Source organism: Moesziomyces antarcticus (assembly GCF_000747765.1).
Source record: "Moesziomyces antarcticus DNA, scaffold: scaffold_v10003, strain JCM 10317, whole genome shotgun sequence".
NCBI classification, from domain to species: Eukaryota; Fungi; Basidiomycota; class Ustilaginomycetes; order Ustilaginales; family Ustilaginaceae; genus Moesziomyces; species Moesziomyces antarcticus.
Genome location: NW_014639007.1, coordinates 1,199,222 through 1,216,265, shown reverse-complemented (window position 1 = coordinate 1,216,265; position 17,044 = coordinate 1,199,222). Strand labels below are relative to the sequence as shown.

At 60.0% G+C, this 17,044-nt stretch overlaps 7 protein-coding genes across 7 annotated transcripts; 4 read left to right on the top strand and 3 right to left on the bottom strand.

Annotated features, from left to right (window-relative positions):
* Positions 1-1,914: 1,914 nt before the first annotated feature.
* On the top strand, positions 1,915-4,938 carry PAN0_003d1956 (uncharacterized protein; the record flags this gene model as incomplete). Its single annotated transcript, XM_014802911.1, has 1 exon — positions 1,915-4,938. One exon carries the CDS (start codon positions 1,915-1,917, stop codon positions 4,936-4,938), a length of 3,024 nt encoding a protein of 1,007 aa, XP_014658397.1.
* Positions 4,939-6,184: 1,246 nt separating this feature from the next.
* Positions 6,185-7,939, top strand: PAN0_003d1955 (carboxypeptidase cpdS; the record flags this gene model as incomplete). Its single annotated transcript, XM_014802910.1, has 1 exon — positions 6,185-7,939. The coding sequence occupies one exon, from the start codon at positions 6,185-6,187 to the stop codon at positions 7,937-7,939; it is 1,755 nt and encodes a 584-aa protein (XP_014658396.1).
* Positions 7,940-8,363: 424 nt separating this feature from the next.
* PAN0_003d1954 (uncharacterized protein) lies at positions 8,364-10,461 on the top strand (the record flags this gene model as incomplete). The annotated part of the gene is made up of 5 exons (XM_014802909.1): positions 8,364-8,417; positions 8,472-8,544; positions 8,628-8,726; positions 8,805-8,881; positions 8,965-10,461. 5 exons carry the CDS (start codon positions 8,364-8,366, stop codon positions 10,459-10,461), a joined length of 1,800 nt encoding a protein of 599 aa, XP_014658395.1.
* Positions 10,462-11,238: 777 nt separating this feature from the next.
* Positions 11,239-12,100, bottom strand: PAN0_003c1953 (uncharacterized protein; the record flags this gene model as incomplete). The annotated part of the gene is made up of 3 exons (XM_014802908.1): positions 11,239-11,424; positions 11,667-11,766; positions 11,901-12,100. 3 exons carry the CDS (start codon positions 12,098-12,100, stop codon positions 11,239-11,241), a joined length of 486 nt encoding a protein of 161 aa, XP_014658394.1.
* Positions 12,101-12,169: 69 nt separating this feature from the next.
* Positions 12,170-13,939, bottom strand: PAN0_003c1952 (serine carboxypeptidase; the record flags this gene model as incomplete). Its single annotated transcript, XM_014802907.1, has 1 exon — positions 12,170-13,939. The coding sequence occupies one exon, from the start codon at positions 13,937-13,939 to the stop codon at positions 12,170-12,172; it is 1,770 nt and encodes a 589-aa protein (XP_014658393.1).
* An 878-nt stretch (positions 13,940-14,817) lies between these two features.
* Positions 14,818-15,118, top strand: PAN0_003d1951 (uncharacterized protein; the record flags this gene model as incomplete). Its single annotated transcript, XM_014802906.1, has 2 exons — positions 14,818-14,894; positions 14,971-15,118. 2 exons carry the CDS (start codon positions 14,818-14,820, stop codon positions 15,116-15,118), a joined length of 225 nt encoding a protein of 74 aa, XP_014658392.1.
* A 192-nt stretch (positions 15,119-15,310) lies between these two features.
* Positions 15,311-16,375, bottom strand: PAN0_003c1950 (NAD P-binding protein; the record flags this gene model as incomplete). The annotated part of the gene is made up of 1 exon (XM_014802905.1): positions 15,311-16,375. The coding sequence occupies one exon, from the start codon at positions 16,373-16,375 to the stop codon at positions 15,311-15,313; it is 1,065 nt and encodes a 354-aa protein (XP_014658391.1).
* Positions 16,376-17,044: the final 669 nt, after the last annotated feature.

Below are 17,044 nucleotides of genomic sequence, written 5' to 3'. Positions count from 1 at the left end.
GGGGGGGGGGGGGGGGGGGGGGGGGGGGGGGGGGGGGGGGGGGGGGGGGGGGGGGGGGGGGTCGATCAGGAACACAGCAGCTACAGTACGCAGGAACACTAGAAGATGACCCAGATGCAGCGAATCGATACAGGATGGCGCTATACAGGATGTTGATTGGTCTGTCGAACGTTGCCGGTGAGCTTGTGCCCAGTGTGCCCGGAGCCCGAAGTGAATTTTTGGGTTGGGGGAGGCTGCCAAGCCTTTTTTAGTCGGCCCGCTCCACGCACTCGCTGCAGCCGACAGTCGGGAGTACGGAAGTACCAGAGCCGATTCACTGTTCCGCCCATGGGATCCAAGGCGCGAACGCTGTGGGCGGCAGTCTGCTACCGTCGGCTATTCGCGGGAGCGTGTGGATCGAGAGAGTACGCTACGTTAGGTCTGTTCGCTTGGGCTCGAAGAGGTTCTAGCGGCTCTGGCTTGCTTTGGCGCGCAGGAGCCGCCCCCGCGCATGAATTGCTCAGGGACCAGATCATGGCAGCGAGCTGCTGCCCTGCTTGTGGTCTTTAACATTTCGAGTGGCACGGAGGAGGCTTTTCCGAAAAAAGCCAAACCCCACTACGGGCTGAAGGGATCCGCATTGTTGTCCGTACCAGCGGCAGCAACGACTCTTCTCTTGAGGCACGTCGCTACGAGCCGCAAGCTGCGAGACAGCGTGGTGTGCGTCCATACAGACCGTCGGAAGGCGGCCGAGTAGGATAAGCATCAAGTCGACAAGTGGAGGCGGAGCACGTCGCAGTGATTGGATTTTTGCCACCCTTGGGCGGGTTGAAGAGACGGGCGAACTTGGGGCCAATCGCGCGACTCGACTAGATTAGATTCCGTCGCCGCCCTTGCCGAGCGAATCAGCTGGCTGCTTGGCTGCAAGCCTAAACGGCTCTGCAGCAGTCTACTGGGCCGACAGCCAATGGAAAGGGTGAGCCTCGCTCGCCCTCTGGAACTCTGCTGCACATTCGACATCGCTCACTGCACTAGACCGCATCGCATCGGATCTGCCGAAGCGGCTGGCCTGGTTTTTTAGTCGGTCATTTCGGCAGCCCCACCGCCGATGGGTGCCGTCCACCACGCTGCGAGCAACGGCAAGGGCTCGACGGAGCTTCGGATCACTTTGAGCCGTGACGATTGGAGCGTTGGAAGCAGATTGCGATGCAGAGACGAAGCGAGCTTTGGCTTGGCTCTTCCGGTTCCACGCTGCTTCTCCCAGCCAGCCCGCTGTCTGCGACCCCGGATGCACCCACGCACGCGACTCGAGACAAAGGGCGCGGGCAGCCCGCCCCTCCAGAAATTTGAATTTCGTCGTCTGTGTGTGTGTGTGTGTGTGTGTGTGTGTGTGTGTGTGTGTGTGTCGTTGCCGGTTGATCCGCTGCCTCAGCATGAGACAGGCAAGCAGGCACACCAACGCCCGCGAGTCAGGTCCACAATTTCAACGCCCGGTCGGGGCGAGAGAGAGTCGACGCCGGTAGCGAGCCGTCGTCGTCGCGCTCTCAGCCCCGACGCCCAGCCAAGGCGCGGTGGCTCCACTTTGATTTTTGGACTCGCCCAAACCCAATCCAACCCAACCCAACCAACTGCAACCTCGCCCCCGCCTTGCATCCCTGATCCGCCCACTCCATCAACCATCATCTCGTCTTCGTCCTTCTTTTCGGCCACCATCCGATTCGTCGCACACATCCCCATCTGCGCGCCGCACCACGCTCGTTCGACTGACTCGTCAAGGCCCGCTCGCTGCGCCTCGGTTCAACCTCACCATCCGAGCTCTGGCACCGCCGACACACCGATCGAGGCGAACACGACTCACCGAATCGAGCCCACCACCGTGTTCTTCTGCAAACTGTCGTGGCACGCTGCGCTGTCAGCCACAGCAGCTCGGCGGCGATGAGGGTGCAGCTTCCGGACGAGATCGTCGACCACATCCTTTACCTTGCCTGCAGCCTTCCACCTCTCCGCACCGACGAGTTCCGCGAGCCGTCCGACTTTGATGTCAATCGCCTCAAGGCTCGCTCCTCCGCACCGCATCTCGATGTTCGCGCAACCCTCAAGCTTCTCCTCCTCTCGCCCCAGCACTATCCCTACATCGCATCCATCCTCTACAAGGGCCCGCGCCTCTCGGATCCCATCAGTCTTTCGCTCTTCGCCCGCACGCTCACCAACAGACCCGCGCTCGGCCGTCTCGTAAAGCACCTCTGGGTCGGACATACCTACCAAGGCGAGAGCATCCCCACCAATGCGCTCAACTTTGGCCTAGGCGGAAGCCAGAGCGCATACAGCCTCAACACCGACCTCGCCACCATCGACGACGTGCGCAAGTGTCTCGCACAGGGCATCGCTCCCCCCAATCTTCTTTCGCCCGCATTCGAGAAGAGGATCGCACAATGGGCCGCACAGAACGTCCAGGCCAACATCCGCACCATCGACCCTTCTCGCGCGCCGCGCGGCATTCACATTGATGCGCCCGGCTCCGGTGACCCCGACTCGCGCGGCTGGCATTGGATCGGCATCGATGAGTGGGTCCTCCGCCTCTGGGACGGTCGCGATCTCGTCAAGCACTTCCGCGAGGTCGCAAAACGCGCTTTCTTCCTCGAGCTCAAGCGCCTCTCCCTTACGGCTGCACGCGCGCGCACGTCCTCGTCCAGTCCGACATCAGCCTCGTCATCATCAACCGCCTCACCTCGGTCCAATTCGCCGCCGTCAAGGCGCCCCACCAAGAGTGACTCCGGCCCGAGCCTTCTCGATACCGATATGGTCACCCCCTTCGCCGCCCAGGGCGCAGAGACTAGGATCCCTGGCACCGACAACGACCCGCTCGATTGGGCCGACGTCCAGACCGCTGTTCAGCCCAACACCGCTCGCGTCGTCGACAACGACGAACCTATCTACTCAGAAGAGCTCGACCTCGACGAAATCGACGCCGAGCGCGATCGTTGCTTTGCAGAGATGGGCGTCAAGAAACCTGCTTGGCGCTCTCAGAACTGGTCCGAACTCGCCAAAGTCGGCGATCAGAAGGTAGAGTGGTGGGTAGTCTGGCTCTTGGCCAAGTCAAGGGCGCGCGCCCGCATCGTCGCCCGCCGGGTGTGGCAGGCCGACTCGGCGCGCGACCCCAAGCTCCGCACATGGCGAGCGCTGCGACCGCGGCCCGAGCTCCACACCAAGAACCACTTCACCCATCCCACCCTCTTTGCTCGCTCGGGCGCCAGCCATCTCCTCGTCGGCGGTGCACCGCCTCCGGAGAGGGAGGAAATTTGGAACGGCAGACGCCATGGCGACCTCGACGGCCTATCGGACTCTGGCAGCGACACCGAATCCGAAGCCGACTCTTACAGCGAGGGCAGCGACTACGACTCGGAGATGGAGGCCTCTACATCGCGCATGGACATGTCGATCGTGCACGAAGGCCAGCCTGCGCGTTCCGGTCCGTCAGGTCAGAGCCACACCGCATCCGCACCCTCGACATTCGCCCTGCCCGAGTTCGTCGAGCCCGAGCAGCAGAAGCCCGAAGACCAGGCGGATCTGTGGGGAGGCGAACACAACTTTGCCAACGGCAACGAGCGCGCAGGTGCAGGCAACAGCGTCATGGGCTCACGCGGCGGCATGTTTGGCTTCGATTCGGCGCTTCGTACCGGCCTCTTGGACGAGCCGCTCGACGGGCTCGACGACGGCAACGAATTTGCCAGCCTGCAGAAGGAGAATCAGCAACGGCGCAACGAGGAGGATCGGCTGCTCTCCGAAATGACGCTCGGCTCCATCCTGCAGAGTCTGCGCGCAGTCATGATGCTGACGCCCCGCCTCAAGGACCTGGCGCTCGACGGCGTGCTGGAACGCAGCATCTGCGGGCGCCGCGCAATGTGCAACATGGGCAAGCTCAAGAGTCTGTCGCTCGGACCACCGCCGCCGTACTGGAGCTCACCGCTGCTGTTCGGCCATCCCATCAAGACAACGCGACGCGAGCGCCTGAGCTACCACCAGAAGATGCACGGCATCTCGAGCCCCGAGTTCCCGGCCGACGACACACGCTCGCAGAGCCTGTGGCCGCTGCCAGGCGTGCTGATCCCATCGCCTGCGTTCGCGACGCTGCGCACGCTGCACATTTCGGGCTGCATGCTCTTCCCGTCCGAGGCGAGGGCAGTGGGAGGACTGGGAGGGCAGCTTCCCAGCCTGCGCCACTTCCGCTGGTCGCTGTGGCAGCCGCACGTCGAGGGCCACCCCGTGGGCGTGGTGGAGACGCTGTGCGCTGTGCTCGACATTCCGACGCCCGAGGAGGAAGCAGCGGCAGCGGCAGCCACCAGCAGCGCCACCGCCATCGAAGGCGCTGGATCGGGCTTCCGCTTCGGCACGTCGTCGTCGAGCTCGGGCACGTACCGCGAGCTGGAGAACCGCAAGCGACGTCGCCGTCACGGCGACTCGCGCTACCGCTCCAACCCGTTCAGCGCCAGCGTATCGGGCACGACCGACTCGGCGCTCTCCTCGTCGCTCGGCAGCGGAGGTACGGCGGCAAGTGCGGCGCACGAGGCGAGTCTGTACGCGCTCGTGACACGCAAGCGAAAGCTGCGCTCGGTGTACGTTACGATGCATCCGACGGACCAGGCCATCTTTGCACGCAAGGCCCCCGCGGCACTGCGCTACGACACGCGGCTCACCATCGAGACGGCCAAATGCAAGGCGGTCGAGGACAACCTCGAGGAGATGCAGCGGTGGTGGGAGTGGGAGAGCGGCATGCTCCACTTCAAGCCCACCGTGTCCAACCTCGAGGCGATCAGCGCCGCCGCAAAGCGCCACGCAGGTCCGCCGCCCAGCTCCGTCTCGGCTCAGCAGCTCAACGCCGACCATAGCGGCATTCAGATGGACCTCCAGCGCGCCATGGATGCCGAGCTTGAGCTTGAGCCTCGTTCTGCACACCCGTGATATGTACGCTTCAGGGATAGTATTGGGAATCATAGGGATGTCTTTATTGGAATGTTTTTACGCGATTCGTGCGTAGTCAGCGTAGTGTACGTTGGGTTGAAAGTTTCGGAACGGTAGCGGGGCGGACACTGGAGCGTCCCATCGGGATGTCTGGACAATGGTGACGCCCGATTGGGCTGACTGAAAGCATCAGCGAGACGTTGCCGACGATAGACAGACTTCTGCGTGTACGCTCATACGTGTGCGATGAAACCTTGATTGAAATAGACGCGGAAGAGAAGCTTCCGAGCGTTGGATGAAGTGGTACGGCAAAGCCAAATTGTCATGTGGTGCGGCCTGCGGAGGGTCATGAACCGAACGAGCCGAAGAAGGAAGCTTTGGTGGGATGGGCAAGACTGCATTGCCGCCGGGCATGACTCCAAGGCGTTGCCTGCGGTTGGTTCGATTGTGCGAGGATGATTTCGCCGGGTCGGCGGCCTCCGCACTCGCCTAAGCTGCTAGCGCCGAAATGAATGCTGGTGGGGCGACTTTTTTTTTTTCCGCCGCTGCGCAGTTCGGCAGCCACTCCTGCATCGCGCGCTTTCGCTGCTCCCAGATTGAATGTCGAAGTGTCAATTCATGCAGATCCTTGTCTATCGGCTTCCCTTGATTTGCATGGGCTGCCCTCCACCTTGTCCAACCGAGCCGCTGCTGTATACACAGGCGAGGTCGCTGAGCATCGTGTGACCCCCCAAAAAGAGCAGCGACTAGCATATAGCAGCAACTGTGCATGCCTTGCCACACCGGCCTCTGATTCTCTGCAACAACGTCAACCGGTCTAGCCCGGGTTGTGCTTGTCGCTGGCCCCCTTATCGTGCACGGTTCGCCGCGGCGGTTGGAAGCCAAAGCATCCGAGCTTCTTGGGTTCGGAAAACTGCCTCCTCGGAGCGTCTCAACTAGCTCGGCAGCCGCTCGCTTTGACGGAACCCTGACATCCACGGTGGCGGTGCCGGTCGGTTATGACGGGTCCCCTAACCGTATGCACGGCGGTATATGCACCGCTCCGCCCCTCGAAGGCTTCCAAATCAAGCTCGGTTGCCCTTCCCCCTCCTCACTGTGCATGCGCTGAACTGTACCCTAGAGAAGGCGCATACAATGCCCAGACGCGACTAAAAGATATATACCCCTAGACTTTTGGCTTTCGCCCGCTTGCCTTTCCTTCATCTGACCTTCTTTTCCGTGGCGAATAGACCTAGAACGCCGCAAGATGAAGCTGCTTCCCTCCGCTCTCTTGCTCGCCACTGTCGCGGTCTACGAGACCTGCGCGCGTGGCCTGCAGCACGTCGGCAAGCTCGACTCGAACTACAAGGATGTGCACCAGCGCGTTGCTGAGCGCAACTCGCGCCTGATGGCCAACAAGTTTTCCGCCTCGGCGGTGACGGGTGAGCCCATCCACCTCAACGACAAGACCAAGCCGTTCGCGGTCAACGGCACGGGCGTGCCCGAGATCGACTTTGACATTGGCGAGTCGTACGCCGGTCTCATGCCCATCAGCAAGGACCCCAACGAGACGCGCAAGCTGTACTTCTGGTACTTCCCCTCCAAGAACCCGCAGGCGAGCAATGAGATCAGCATCTGGATGAACGGTGGTCCCGGCTGCTCGTCGCTCGAGGGTCTGTCGCAGGAAAACGGCCCCTGGCTCTGGCAATACGGCACGTACAAGCCCGTACCGAATCCGTGGACGTGGCAGAATCTGACCAACATGGTTTGGGTCGAACAACCCGTGGGTACGGGTTTTTCGCAGGGAAAACCCAACATTTCGACCGAGGCCGAGCTCGCCGAGCAGTTCAAGGGCTTCTACCGCAACTTTGCCGACACGTTTGACCTGCACAACCGATCCATCTACATCACGGGCGAGAGCTACGCCGGTCAGTATGTGCCCAACATCGCCTCGAGCATGCTCGACGAGAAGAACAAGGAGTACTTCAACGTGTCCGGCATCATGATCTACGACCCTTCCATCAACGCCGACTCGATCACCGAGCAGGTTCCCACCGCCGCATTTGTCGATTACTGGGGCGGTCTCTTCCCCTTCAACGACACGATCAAGCAGCAGATCCGCGACATGGACGACAAGTGCGGCTACACGGCCTACATGAACAAGCACCTCACTTTCCCGCCCAAGGGCAAGTTCCCGGACCCTCATCCCACCACGGACGAGTGCGATATCTTCGATTTTGTGTACGAGAACATTTTCGACGTCAATCCTTGCTTTGACATTTACCAAGTGGCCACTACGTGCCCGATTCTCTGGGACATCAACGGAGGACCTGGTTCGGGCGACTACCTGCCTCCTGGTGCCTCGCTCTACTTCAACCGAACCGACGTCAAGAAGGCCATCAACGCGCCCGTCGACTACCCCTGGTCCGAGTGCTCGACCCAGAACGTCTTTACCACCAAGAGCGGCCTCGACGCTGGTGCGGAGAAGGGCCACCTCAGCTCGACCACTGTGCTTCCGGGCGTCATTGACCGCGTCGAGAGGACGGTGATTGGTCACGGTATGCTCGACATGGTGCTGCTCATGAACGGCACTCTGCTTTCGATCCAGAACATGACCTGGGGCGGTCAGCAGGGTTTCCAGCAGCCCATCACCGACGACTTCTACGTTCCCTTCCACAACGACTTCCAGGAGGCAACCCTCGCCGCTTCGGGCATCATGGGCAAGACGCGCACCGAGCGAAAGCTCACCTTTGTCACCATCGACCTCAGTGGCCACATGGTGCCGCAGTACCAGCCCAGCGCTGCCTACCGCCACATGGAGTTCCTCCTCGGCCGCATCCCCAGCCTCTCCAGCCGCGAGCCCTTCACGTTCTTCGACAACGGCCTTGTGGCTCAGAACGGCGCCTTTGCCGACAAGCGCGCCACCTCGGAGGACAAGGCTGCCGAGTTCCAGCGCAAGCATCTCGAGTACCGTGGCCTCGCCCAGCCCGAGATCGCCCAGATCATCCAGGACTTCCCCTGATACAATCCCAACAAGCCGCATAACGGCACAGCCTCGTAGAATCCTCATCCGCATGCTTAGCACAGCGTAGATGCATATCCATATGATTTCATACATTTTTGTGTCGCTATTTTTTCGACATGGCGCAAAACTCAGATTTTGTGGTCAACTTCATCGCAGCTTGTTGTAGCGCCGAATACAAGGAAGTCGGGCCGATCTGAGTCGAGCGAGCGAGAATGCCATACCTCGGAAAGTGTGAGATGTCGAAGGTCCGCAGTAGGAGTTGGCATTGCGGGCAGAGCTCAGCGCTCAGCGCGTGATGTGGCGTCGCCAGCTTGTCACTCGCGGTTTTTGACATCCGCACTCCACTCCCGCAAAAAAATGCGGAACGAGTCTTGCACCCGCTCGCAGACGGCCGGCAACCACATGGAGCATTGCCGAACACATGTACGTGTGGGGCTCGGCATCGGTAGCAGGGCTTCAAGCCGGACCTTCCCACGTGCAAAAAGCTTAAGCTCAGACTCTCCGTCAGTGAGAGGAGATTAGACATCAGATCGATCCGCTCCGAAAAGGCGTGGGTACGCTGAGTCGTCGCCGATACCGTCTCTGGTTCCGCACGGTCGGCTGTGAGTGTACCCGAGCAGGCGTGTTGCGGAAGAATCTCGTCTTGTTTGCTCTCAGGTGCGCTGCTGCTGTCATGTCGATACAGCGGATACGGGTACACTGTGCGAAAGCAGCCGCGCTGCACGCTATCCGCACGATGATCGGCGGAAGCAGGTACAACAGACCGACATGAGTGCGGGTATAGGTGCGGAACAAGCTGGGACCCGAAAGCATAAAAGAAGCGACATCAGGCGTGCCCCCACTTTGTTTCTTCCCTCATCAGCGCTCGCGAACATTCGCGACTCCTCCAACGGCTTTAGCAACCCTCGACATCTCGGTACTCCTCCTTCCGCAAGACCTGTAAGTCCTATCTCATCAGCTCGTCTCCGATAGCTGCATGCACTGACTCTTTGTGCATGAATACACAAGCTTTCGCTCATCAGGAGTCCTCAGGCTCAATGGCTCCCGTGGCCTCCCGACTCGCTGGCGGCGCTCGACCAGGCGCGATCAGGCTTCGTCGCTTCCTGTCAAAGTATGGGCTCTCGGAGGCCGCAGTTGCCAATGCCGTGGTAGTCGAGGCAAATGCGAAGCGCCTCGCCAGGATCTTGAACGAGTTCATCGAGGGCCAGCAGCGAAGCGGTGGAACGGTCGTCAAACGCGAGGCCGGTCAGGCCGACACTGCCAAAGCCGAAACGATCTTTGGGCTGCCTGGCACGGATATAACCAGCAAGGATGTCACTGTCCCGCACTCATGGACTCTCACGGGCTTTGATTCCTATGCGGGAGCTACGAAGAGCTTTGTTGGACAGATCCACGAGATTAGGAGCAACAGTACCTTCCCTGTCCAGCACACCTGCGTTCACGTCAAACTCGGCCGGGGAGATGCGAACATGATTCTTTTCTACGTCGAAAACACGACCAAGCTCTACGAATATGTGGTCAGACACATGGTCTTCGAAGTAGGCTCGCTGATCTACGTCAAGGACCTTGTCACCACGTACGTCAACAATGAAATTGCTCTCAAGTTTACCCCGGACTCGACCATCCAGCTCCTCCGACCTGGCGAGACTTCCTTCGACAAAATCTCTCGTTTCAACGCTCGGATCAACGCAGAGTGGAGTGGGCTCGGTATCGACACTCTCCAGTTTGAACAAGACAAGGACGACGGCTCCCACAACAGCGGGTACGGCGCTGACGGCGCCCAGATCGAAAACACTTTTCAGCCATTTCTCGAGAAGCACGGTCTCTCCCAGGCCGCCGTAGGCAACATCTTGAACATCGAGGAACATGCGCAGAGCATCCCAAGGAACCTCGGGGGCCTGATTCAGATCGAGGAGCAACGCAACGGACCACTTGCCGCACCCAATGTTGCTCACCGAACGGATTCCGAGGCTGCTACCGCTTTCAGGCTGACGGAAACCGAGCTCACCAACAAGGTCGTTGATGCGCCGCACTCGTGGATGTACGGATACTCGAACCTCGAAGACGGGAAGAAGATGAGCTTTGTCGCCAAAATCACTCGTCCCAATATTCCGAGAAGGGGGAGGCCCAAGGTTGTCATGCATTTCTGCAGTGACGGCAGTACTGCTTCCTTCTCCGTCTCACCAAATTCGAGCTCCCCTGGATACGCAACCCCGTATCATTTCACCAACGAGCTGGTCTACGTCAAGGACCTCGAAATGAGGATCAGAAACGGCGTCAGAATTCTCGAGTACACCTATACGTCGTCAATGACCTTCATTCGCCGTGGAAACACTTCGTTCGACGACATCTCTCGATTCAACGCTCGACTCAACGCAGACTGGAGCGGTCACTCTGCCGTTGAAGCAGACAAGAACGGCAGCTCCCACAACAACGGGTACGACACGGACGATCTGGGAGAAGTCCCCATCAGGACTTCTAGGAAGCGTGGCGTGCGCCGCGTTCGTTTCTCGCCCTAGCACGAGCCGTCCTGCACTTCGGTCGCTGCAACGTTCGACGCCCTTGTTGGATGCGCCGCTCTGACCGTGTCCTCGACATGCATTGTTCCGATCGGGTTCACAATAGTCTTACTGTTTCATCTGGCAGCGACGCACGACGTGCACGCTGTCTTCCCCCTTTCCTACATCAACACATGCAGATGCGCTCGATAGGCACGACTCTTGCGCCGGGATGCTCGAGGGGTCCAACGTGCCCATCGCCTTTTGCAATCAATGTGTTTTTACAATCTTTGTTTCCGTCGATAGGCTCACGAACGTGTGAACAAGAACTTCTTGAGCCGTCCGACTGAGATGAGAAAGGGGTTCAGGGTGACAAGTGTGCGGGTCGTCGAAAATCGCCGTGCCAGCCGCTTCATTCCATTCCGTCACCACGCCTCCTTCATGCCGAAACCTTCTGCCTTGCATAAACCTGAAGGCTTGATCTTCCGAATCTCATTGAGTGAGTCTGATGGGGCGGATCGCTTGCAGGCACCGCACTTGGAGGCTGGATGGCTCTGGATGGCTCTGATTCGAGTCACCTGCGCAGAGCGATTTCGTCGTTGCGCGTGGATGCGCAGCACGCGAACCGAATTTGAGCGACGCTCAGCTACTAAGCGCTGGCTCGACTCAGCCGGGCGCAGCGCACCAGAGCGCATTGATCGGAAGCGCTACGCTTTGTGACAGCTCGTCTGGATCGCATTTGTGCGGACTGCGCTTCGGTCCGCACAAACTTGGAGATACGTCGGCCTCAATCACCAATCACAGGCCGTTCCGACTGCAAACCTCTTCGATGCGAGCGCGCTGGTGACCCGTGTGAGATGCGGCGCCTGCCAGCGCAGAGATACAGCTCCGACAGAATCTAGCAGCCGCAGTGACGCAGGCAATGTGCTGCTCCTGGCGCGCCGTGGCAGGTGTGCGCACGTTACTGCTGTACGTGCCGCTCTTCTCAAGTTTCGCAAAGACTCCGCTGTACGAGCACAGGCGCAATCGCGGAGGTGCGGAATAAGCAGGGCCGCGAAAGCATAAAAAGAGAGCCCCTCTCACTCCCGTCTCCGCTACCCTCGCCCTTCACCCACCTTTCCTAAAACCTCCTCGGCCCTCTCCCCTTTGCAGCATCTCCTCGCTCGGCAACATCTCCTCGCTCGACAACATCTCCTCGCTCTGCAATACCTCCTCGCTCCACTAACCACAGGACCATGACGATCGACTTCGGCAATGGGGACACTGCTTTTCTCTTCAATGTGGAGAACAGCAGTTTCGCCGTTTCCAAAGTCGATGGTCATCGTCCTGTGGTCAGTTCAGCAGTGTCGCCATTGCCGAAGTACGACGTGGGCACTTTCATCTCACCATCCCGTGGTGAATGCATCGCACCTCAAACGTTCCAGTTTCGGCTTTCTGTTTCTCTCACCGCACACACGCACGCCTGTCGACATGTCGCTCGACACTTCTTTCCTCCACGCTTGCCGTTCGCAATTTCAAATTTGTCTTCAAAGGTGAACTCCTCGCCTCTTCTGATCTGCAGCAAAGCGGAAGTGAAGCCGCATACCTGCTGCAGCCGCACTGCTCCGTTCTGAGCCTCACGCTTGATCGATCTCGTTGAAACATTGGCGTTGTCATTCATCTCCCAGCTATGCAAGTGCGAATCTACAGCTTTGGACCGCGGATCGCTCCGTCAAAGACGAGGAGGTGATCAAGCAAGAGGCTTGTTGGCGAGCCACTTGTTGATCATGTCCAACGCGTTCTCGGGCTGGTCGTAGGGGACCATGTGACCGGCCTCTGCGACCCTGACAAAGGCGACGGAACCGGCGCCCTTGCCGCCCTTGCGTACGGAGCCGGCCTTCTTGCCGTTGACGATCCAGTCCTGGGCAGTGCCAATGTTAAAGTCGTCGAGGTAGCTGGTCTGGAGGTTCTGCATCCACTCGAGGTTGCCCATGTAGTTGCACATGAAGTCGGCCTCGCCGGCGTAGATGAGGACGCGGATGCCGTCCTCGATGAGCTCGGGCAGGAGGGCGGCCGAGTCGTGCATCGAGTCGCCCTGGAGGAGGAAGGCCTGGTTAATGTTCATGTTGCACGACTGGAAGGTCACCGACTCGGGCACGCCGAGGTTCTTCTTGATGCTGGGCGTGTTGAGGAGCGTCTCGATGTACTCCATGTCCTTGTAGCAGAGCGGGCCGTCCTTCTCGCGGTCGCACTTCTTGCGCACATCGTACAGGTTCCTGCCGGTCTCCTGTGCGGGGCCGTAGAGGCGGCTCCAGCAGTAGAGCGCGGCGGGCGTGCAGGTGAGGCGCGAGTTGTACTTCTGGCACGACTCGATGAGCGACTTGCATGTGGTGGCCTGCTGCTCGAGCGTGGCGCAGGTGGAGCTGGAAGGGTCAAAGAGCGCATACTTGTTCTCGGCGCCGCAGGCGTAGGTGGGGACGGAGGGGAACTGGTACTGGGGCGAGCTGAGACCGTTGCCGATCATGACGGTGTCGAGGTTGATGTGCTTGGGAGCGAGCTCGGGGTTGGCGTAGCGGGAGAGAGCGAGGTTGTTGTTCTTCTTGTAGATGGTGGAGGCGATGTTGGGCAGGTAGGTGCCTGCGTACGACTCGCCCGAGGCGGTGAAGGGGAGCTTGGAGTACTCGGGGAACTTGGTGAAGAAGAGCTGGAGGAAGGCGTAGACGTCCTCGGCAGCGGCGGGTGAGTTGTTGACCGAATCGTTGTCCGAGTAGGAGTAACCGACGTCGACGGGCTGGTCGAGGAAGAGGAGGTTTGCGTTGTTGTTCCACGAGTGCGGGTTGTTCTTGACGGCGCGGCCCTCGTCGGTGACGCGGCAGGGGCCGAGCTCGAAGAGGAGACCGGTGGAGGAGGAGCAGCCGGGACCGCCGTTGAGCCAGAGGACGACGGGGTCGGACTTGGGCTTGCTGCGCGACTCGAAGAAGATGAACCAGAGATGCTTGGAGTCCGAGATGTCGAGGTAGCCGCTGTGCTGGACGACGTCCTGGTCGCAGAAGGACTCGGACTTGGCGTTGAGGCGGAGCGAGTACTCGGGGAAGGCGGGGTGGGTGAGGCGCTCGAACTCGAGGCCATCGACGAGGACCTTGCCGGTGTGGATCCAGTCCTTGATCTCCTTGTGAGTGCCGGCGACGACTTCCTGGACCTTGTCCTCGATGCGCTCGATCTCGTGCTCAGCCCAGGAGAGAACGTCGTCGGCGTACTTCATCGAGTCGGCGTAGACGTCCTGGGCGGCCTGCTTGGCGGGAGCAGCGGCAGCAGCGATGTCGCTGAGGCTGAGGCCGGAAAAGTCGGGACGGCCGAGCGAAGGGACGGCGGGACTCGCGTCGGCATCTTCGTTCCAGACGAGGTTGCCCGACTGGTCGTAGTGGATCTGCTCGACGGGGGCGGGGAGCTTGGCCGAGTTGGCGAGCGCAGCAGCGCACACGAGCACGGCCGAGGCGGTGGAGAGCCAGGAGGATCGCATGATGGTGCTTGCGAGCCAGGGGGAGGGTGTATGTTGTGGAGTGAGAGCTGTCTTTGTCGACTTGTGCACCAGATATAAGCAGCTGAAGCAAGTCAAAGACGATGGATGTGGTGGAGAGGAGCGGGCGGAGGGCAGTGGGACCCGCGCGATTAAGGGGCCGGGCTGGGCTAGGGAGGGAAGGGAAGGGCAGGGCGGTGAAGAGCAGCCGTCGATCTGTGCGAGGTGCGGATGGGCCCTGAAATCGGTAAGCGAGCGCGCGCGTCTCAGTGCGGGAGAGGGAGAGGGCTCTCGACCGCTTGCCTTGGAAAATGCGATAAATCCAATTCAATTCAAATGCGCCTTTGCAGAGACCGATCCGGAAAAGGTGCGGTCATCAGACAGCGCTTTGCAACGTCCAACTCTGAATTTTCGCCTCGATTTTCGACTCTTTTTTTGTGGAGGCCGACTGCCCTGCATGGTTGTGGCTGAGCTATCGTATGGCTGAGCTACGGCCGGAGCAGAGGTGTCCGTCTCGCTTGGCTTTTACCCTTGAGCTAGCGTGGGGGTCGAGCGCGAGGATGGATGGCTGAGTTACGCGCTCGAGCCCCCGTTGCGCTGTCCAAACCGGCACCCGACAGGCTGAGCCTCCGTTCTGCGTTAGGCTGGCTGGCTGTCTCGCTACAACTGCACAGCCCCGACCTCTGTCGGATGGCGAGGCTGAGTCTAACACCTTTGCAACGAGCCTAACGCTGCGCCGTGACGCTGCTGCCCTCGACCTGCGTAGGCCGCCGGTTACTTTGATGGTCCCCCACTGAGCTTGGTCTTAACCGACTCTCGGGTCGACGTCTCGAGCCTTGCCTCCTACCACCATCCTTTTCGTCCTCCGCCTACATTTCACCATGGTGCACATTCTCAAGAACCCAGACGGCACGGTCAACTTTGATGCCGTGCAGAAGGAGACCGCTTTCCTGAAAGGGTGAGTGTTTGCAGCCGTCCCGACTGTCGATGAGCTGTAGCTTAACACGCTTGCTTTTGGTCACACCTCGCTGCAGAAAGTATGCTCAGAACGCTGAGAACATCAAGAAGAACACGGCCCATGAAGAGCAGCTCAAACAGCAGTCCGCCCAATCCTCGGCGCCCGAGCAAAAGCATGGTGACATCGTAGCGCCCAAGGCAGACTCCTCCCACTCCTCTCAGTAGTTTACCGAAATGCAATCCAGTCAACCCGGTCCAAACTCGCCCTCTCTGCGTTTGTGGTCTCACTTCTGCTCAGTCAAGCGTGCCAACTCGTACGATTGTGGCTGCCGATCAGACGCACAGATTGATGTCACCAGGCTGCCTGAGAGTGAGCATAACGTTGCATTCGGGGACGGGCTTCGTTTAGTCTATCTTCTAAGCGACACGGATGACCACCTTGCCGACGTGGGCCTGGCTCCACTGGTACGCATACGCCTCCTGCGCCTGTTCGAAGGGGAACACCTTGTCGACGAGCGGCTTGATGCTGTGGTCCTCGATGATCTGGTTCATGTGCTCAAACTGCTCGCGCGAGCCGACGAGGATTCCCTTGAAGAAGGCGCCCGTGGTGAGGGCGAGGTAGGGCACGTTGGGCGTTTCACCCTGGGCCACAAAGCCGATCGTCGAAATCACGCCGCCGCGCTTGATCGACCCAAACGCCTTCTCGAGCGTACCGGGTCCACCCACCTCGACCACATGATCGGCGCCATTGCCCTTGGTCACATCCAGCACCACCTTGTCCCAGTCGGGGTTGGTCTTGTAGTTGACCGTGGTGACGAGATGGCGGAGACCCTGGGGGATTAGCTCGACAGCCTTATTGAGCTTGTCGTCCGACGACGAGGTGATGACCACCTTGGCGCCCGCGGCCACGGCGAGCTGGAGTGCAAATACACTCACGCCGCCCGTGCCCTGAGCCACCACCGTGTCGCCTGCACGCAGCTGCTGGCTCGGGATACCGTACAGCGCATTGTACGCAGTCAGCGCCGCACACGGCAGCGTGGCAGCCTCCTCGTACGAAAGATGCGACGGAACACGCACCACGCCGGTGTCCGGCAGAGCAACGTACTGCGCCAGCATACCGTTCACGGCACCACCGAGCGCAGTCTTGTTTTCCTCCTTGGACGGAGTCGAGCCGCTCTGGTGGGCCTGGGTGAAGATGCCCATGACTCGGTCACCCTTCTTCCACTTGGACACCTTGCTGCCCACGGACACGATCTCGCCCGCACCGTCCGAGGCAGGGATCAGCTCGTCGTGCTTGAGCTCGAGTGGGTAGCCGTTCATTGTGATGATCAGGTCGCGGTAGTTGAGCGAGACGGCGTGCACCTTGATGAGCACCTCGTTGTACTCCGGCTTGGGGATTGCGCCCTCCTTGATGCTGAGCGACTCGAAGCCCTTGCGAGCCGAGAACTCGGGCAGAGCGTAGAACTTGTGTGTGCCGCTCATGATGTGATGATTCTGCTTTGGTTATGGATGGTCTGAAAGTAGGCGCATTCAAAGATCTGTGATGGTGTTGTTTATATAGCGCACTGGTGCATCTCACTTGTTCGCTGACCGACGCGACGTGCTCGCTTCTTCCTAGACTGCTCGGGGATATGCGAAGAGAAGCACAGCTTCGTATTTCCGCACCGTTGCATCATCCGATGGCATCATCGCCGAACACCGGCGAAAAAAGAAGCGTCCATCTGATCTGCATTGCCGCGCTCTATCCCCGTGTGGCGGGCGTGTACCGCAGGATCACTGACATGATGTGGAGTTTTGAGAGCCGCATCGGAGGGCCCCGATTTTGTTCTCCCGATGCAGCAAGATCTCGATTTTATCGCGTGTAGCGGCGACTTGAGGAGTGCGTCCGTGCATCGTCGGATGTTGCCGCGGTGGGAAAAAGCAGCGGATGTCTGACGTGTGGGCGGGGCTCGGATGCACGCTGCACTCTTATCGCTGAGACTTGTCGAGAGTGTGCAGAGCGCCCGTCATTGGTTGCTTCTGCCACCCTTGGCCTCGTGTCCGTGCATGTGCCCAGCTGCACGGCTGCACGGCTGCACGGTTCGTTCGGAACTGGCTTCTGTCGTATCGCTGCCCCACGCCTCGCCACGCCTCGAAGCTTCAACAACGACA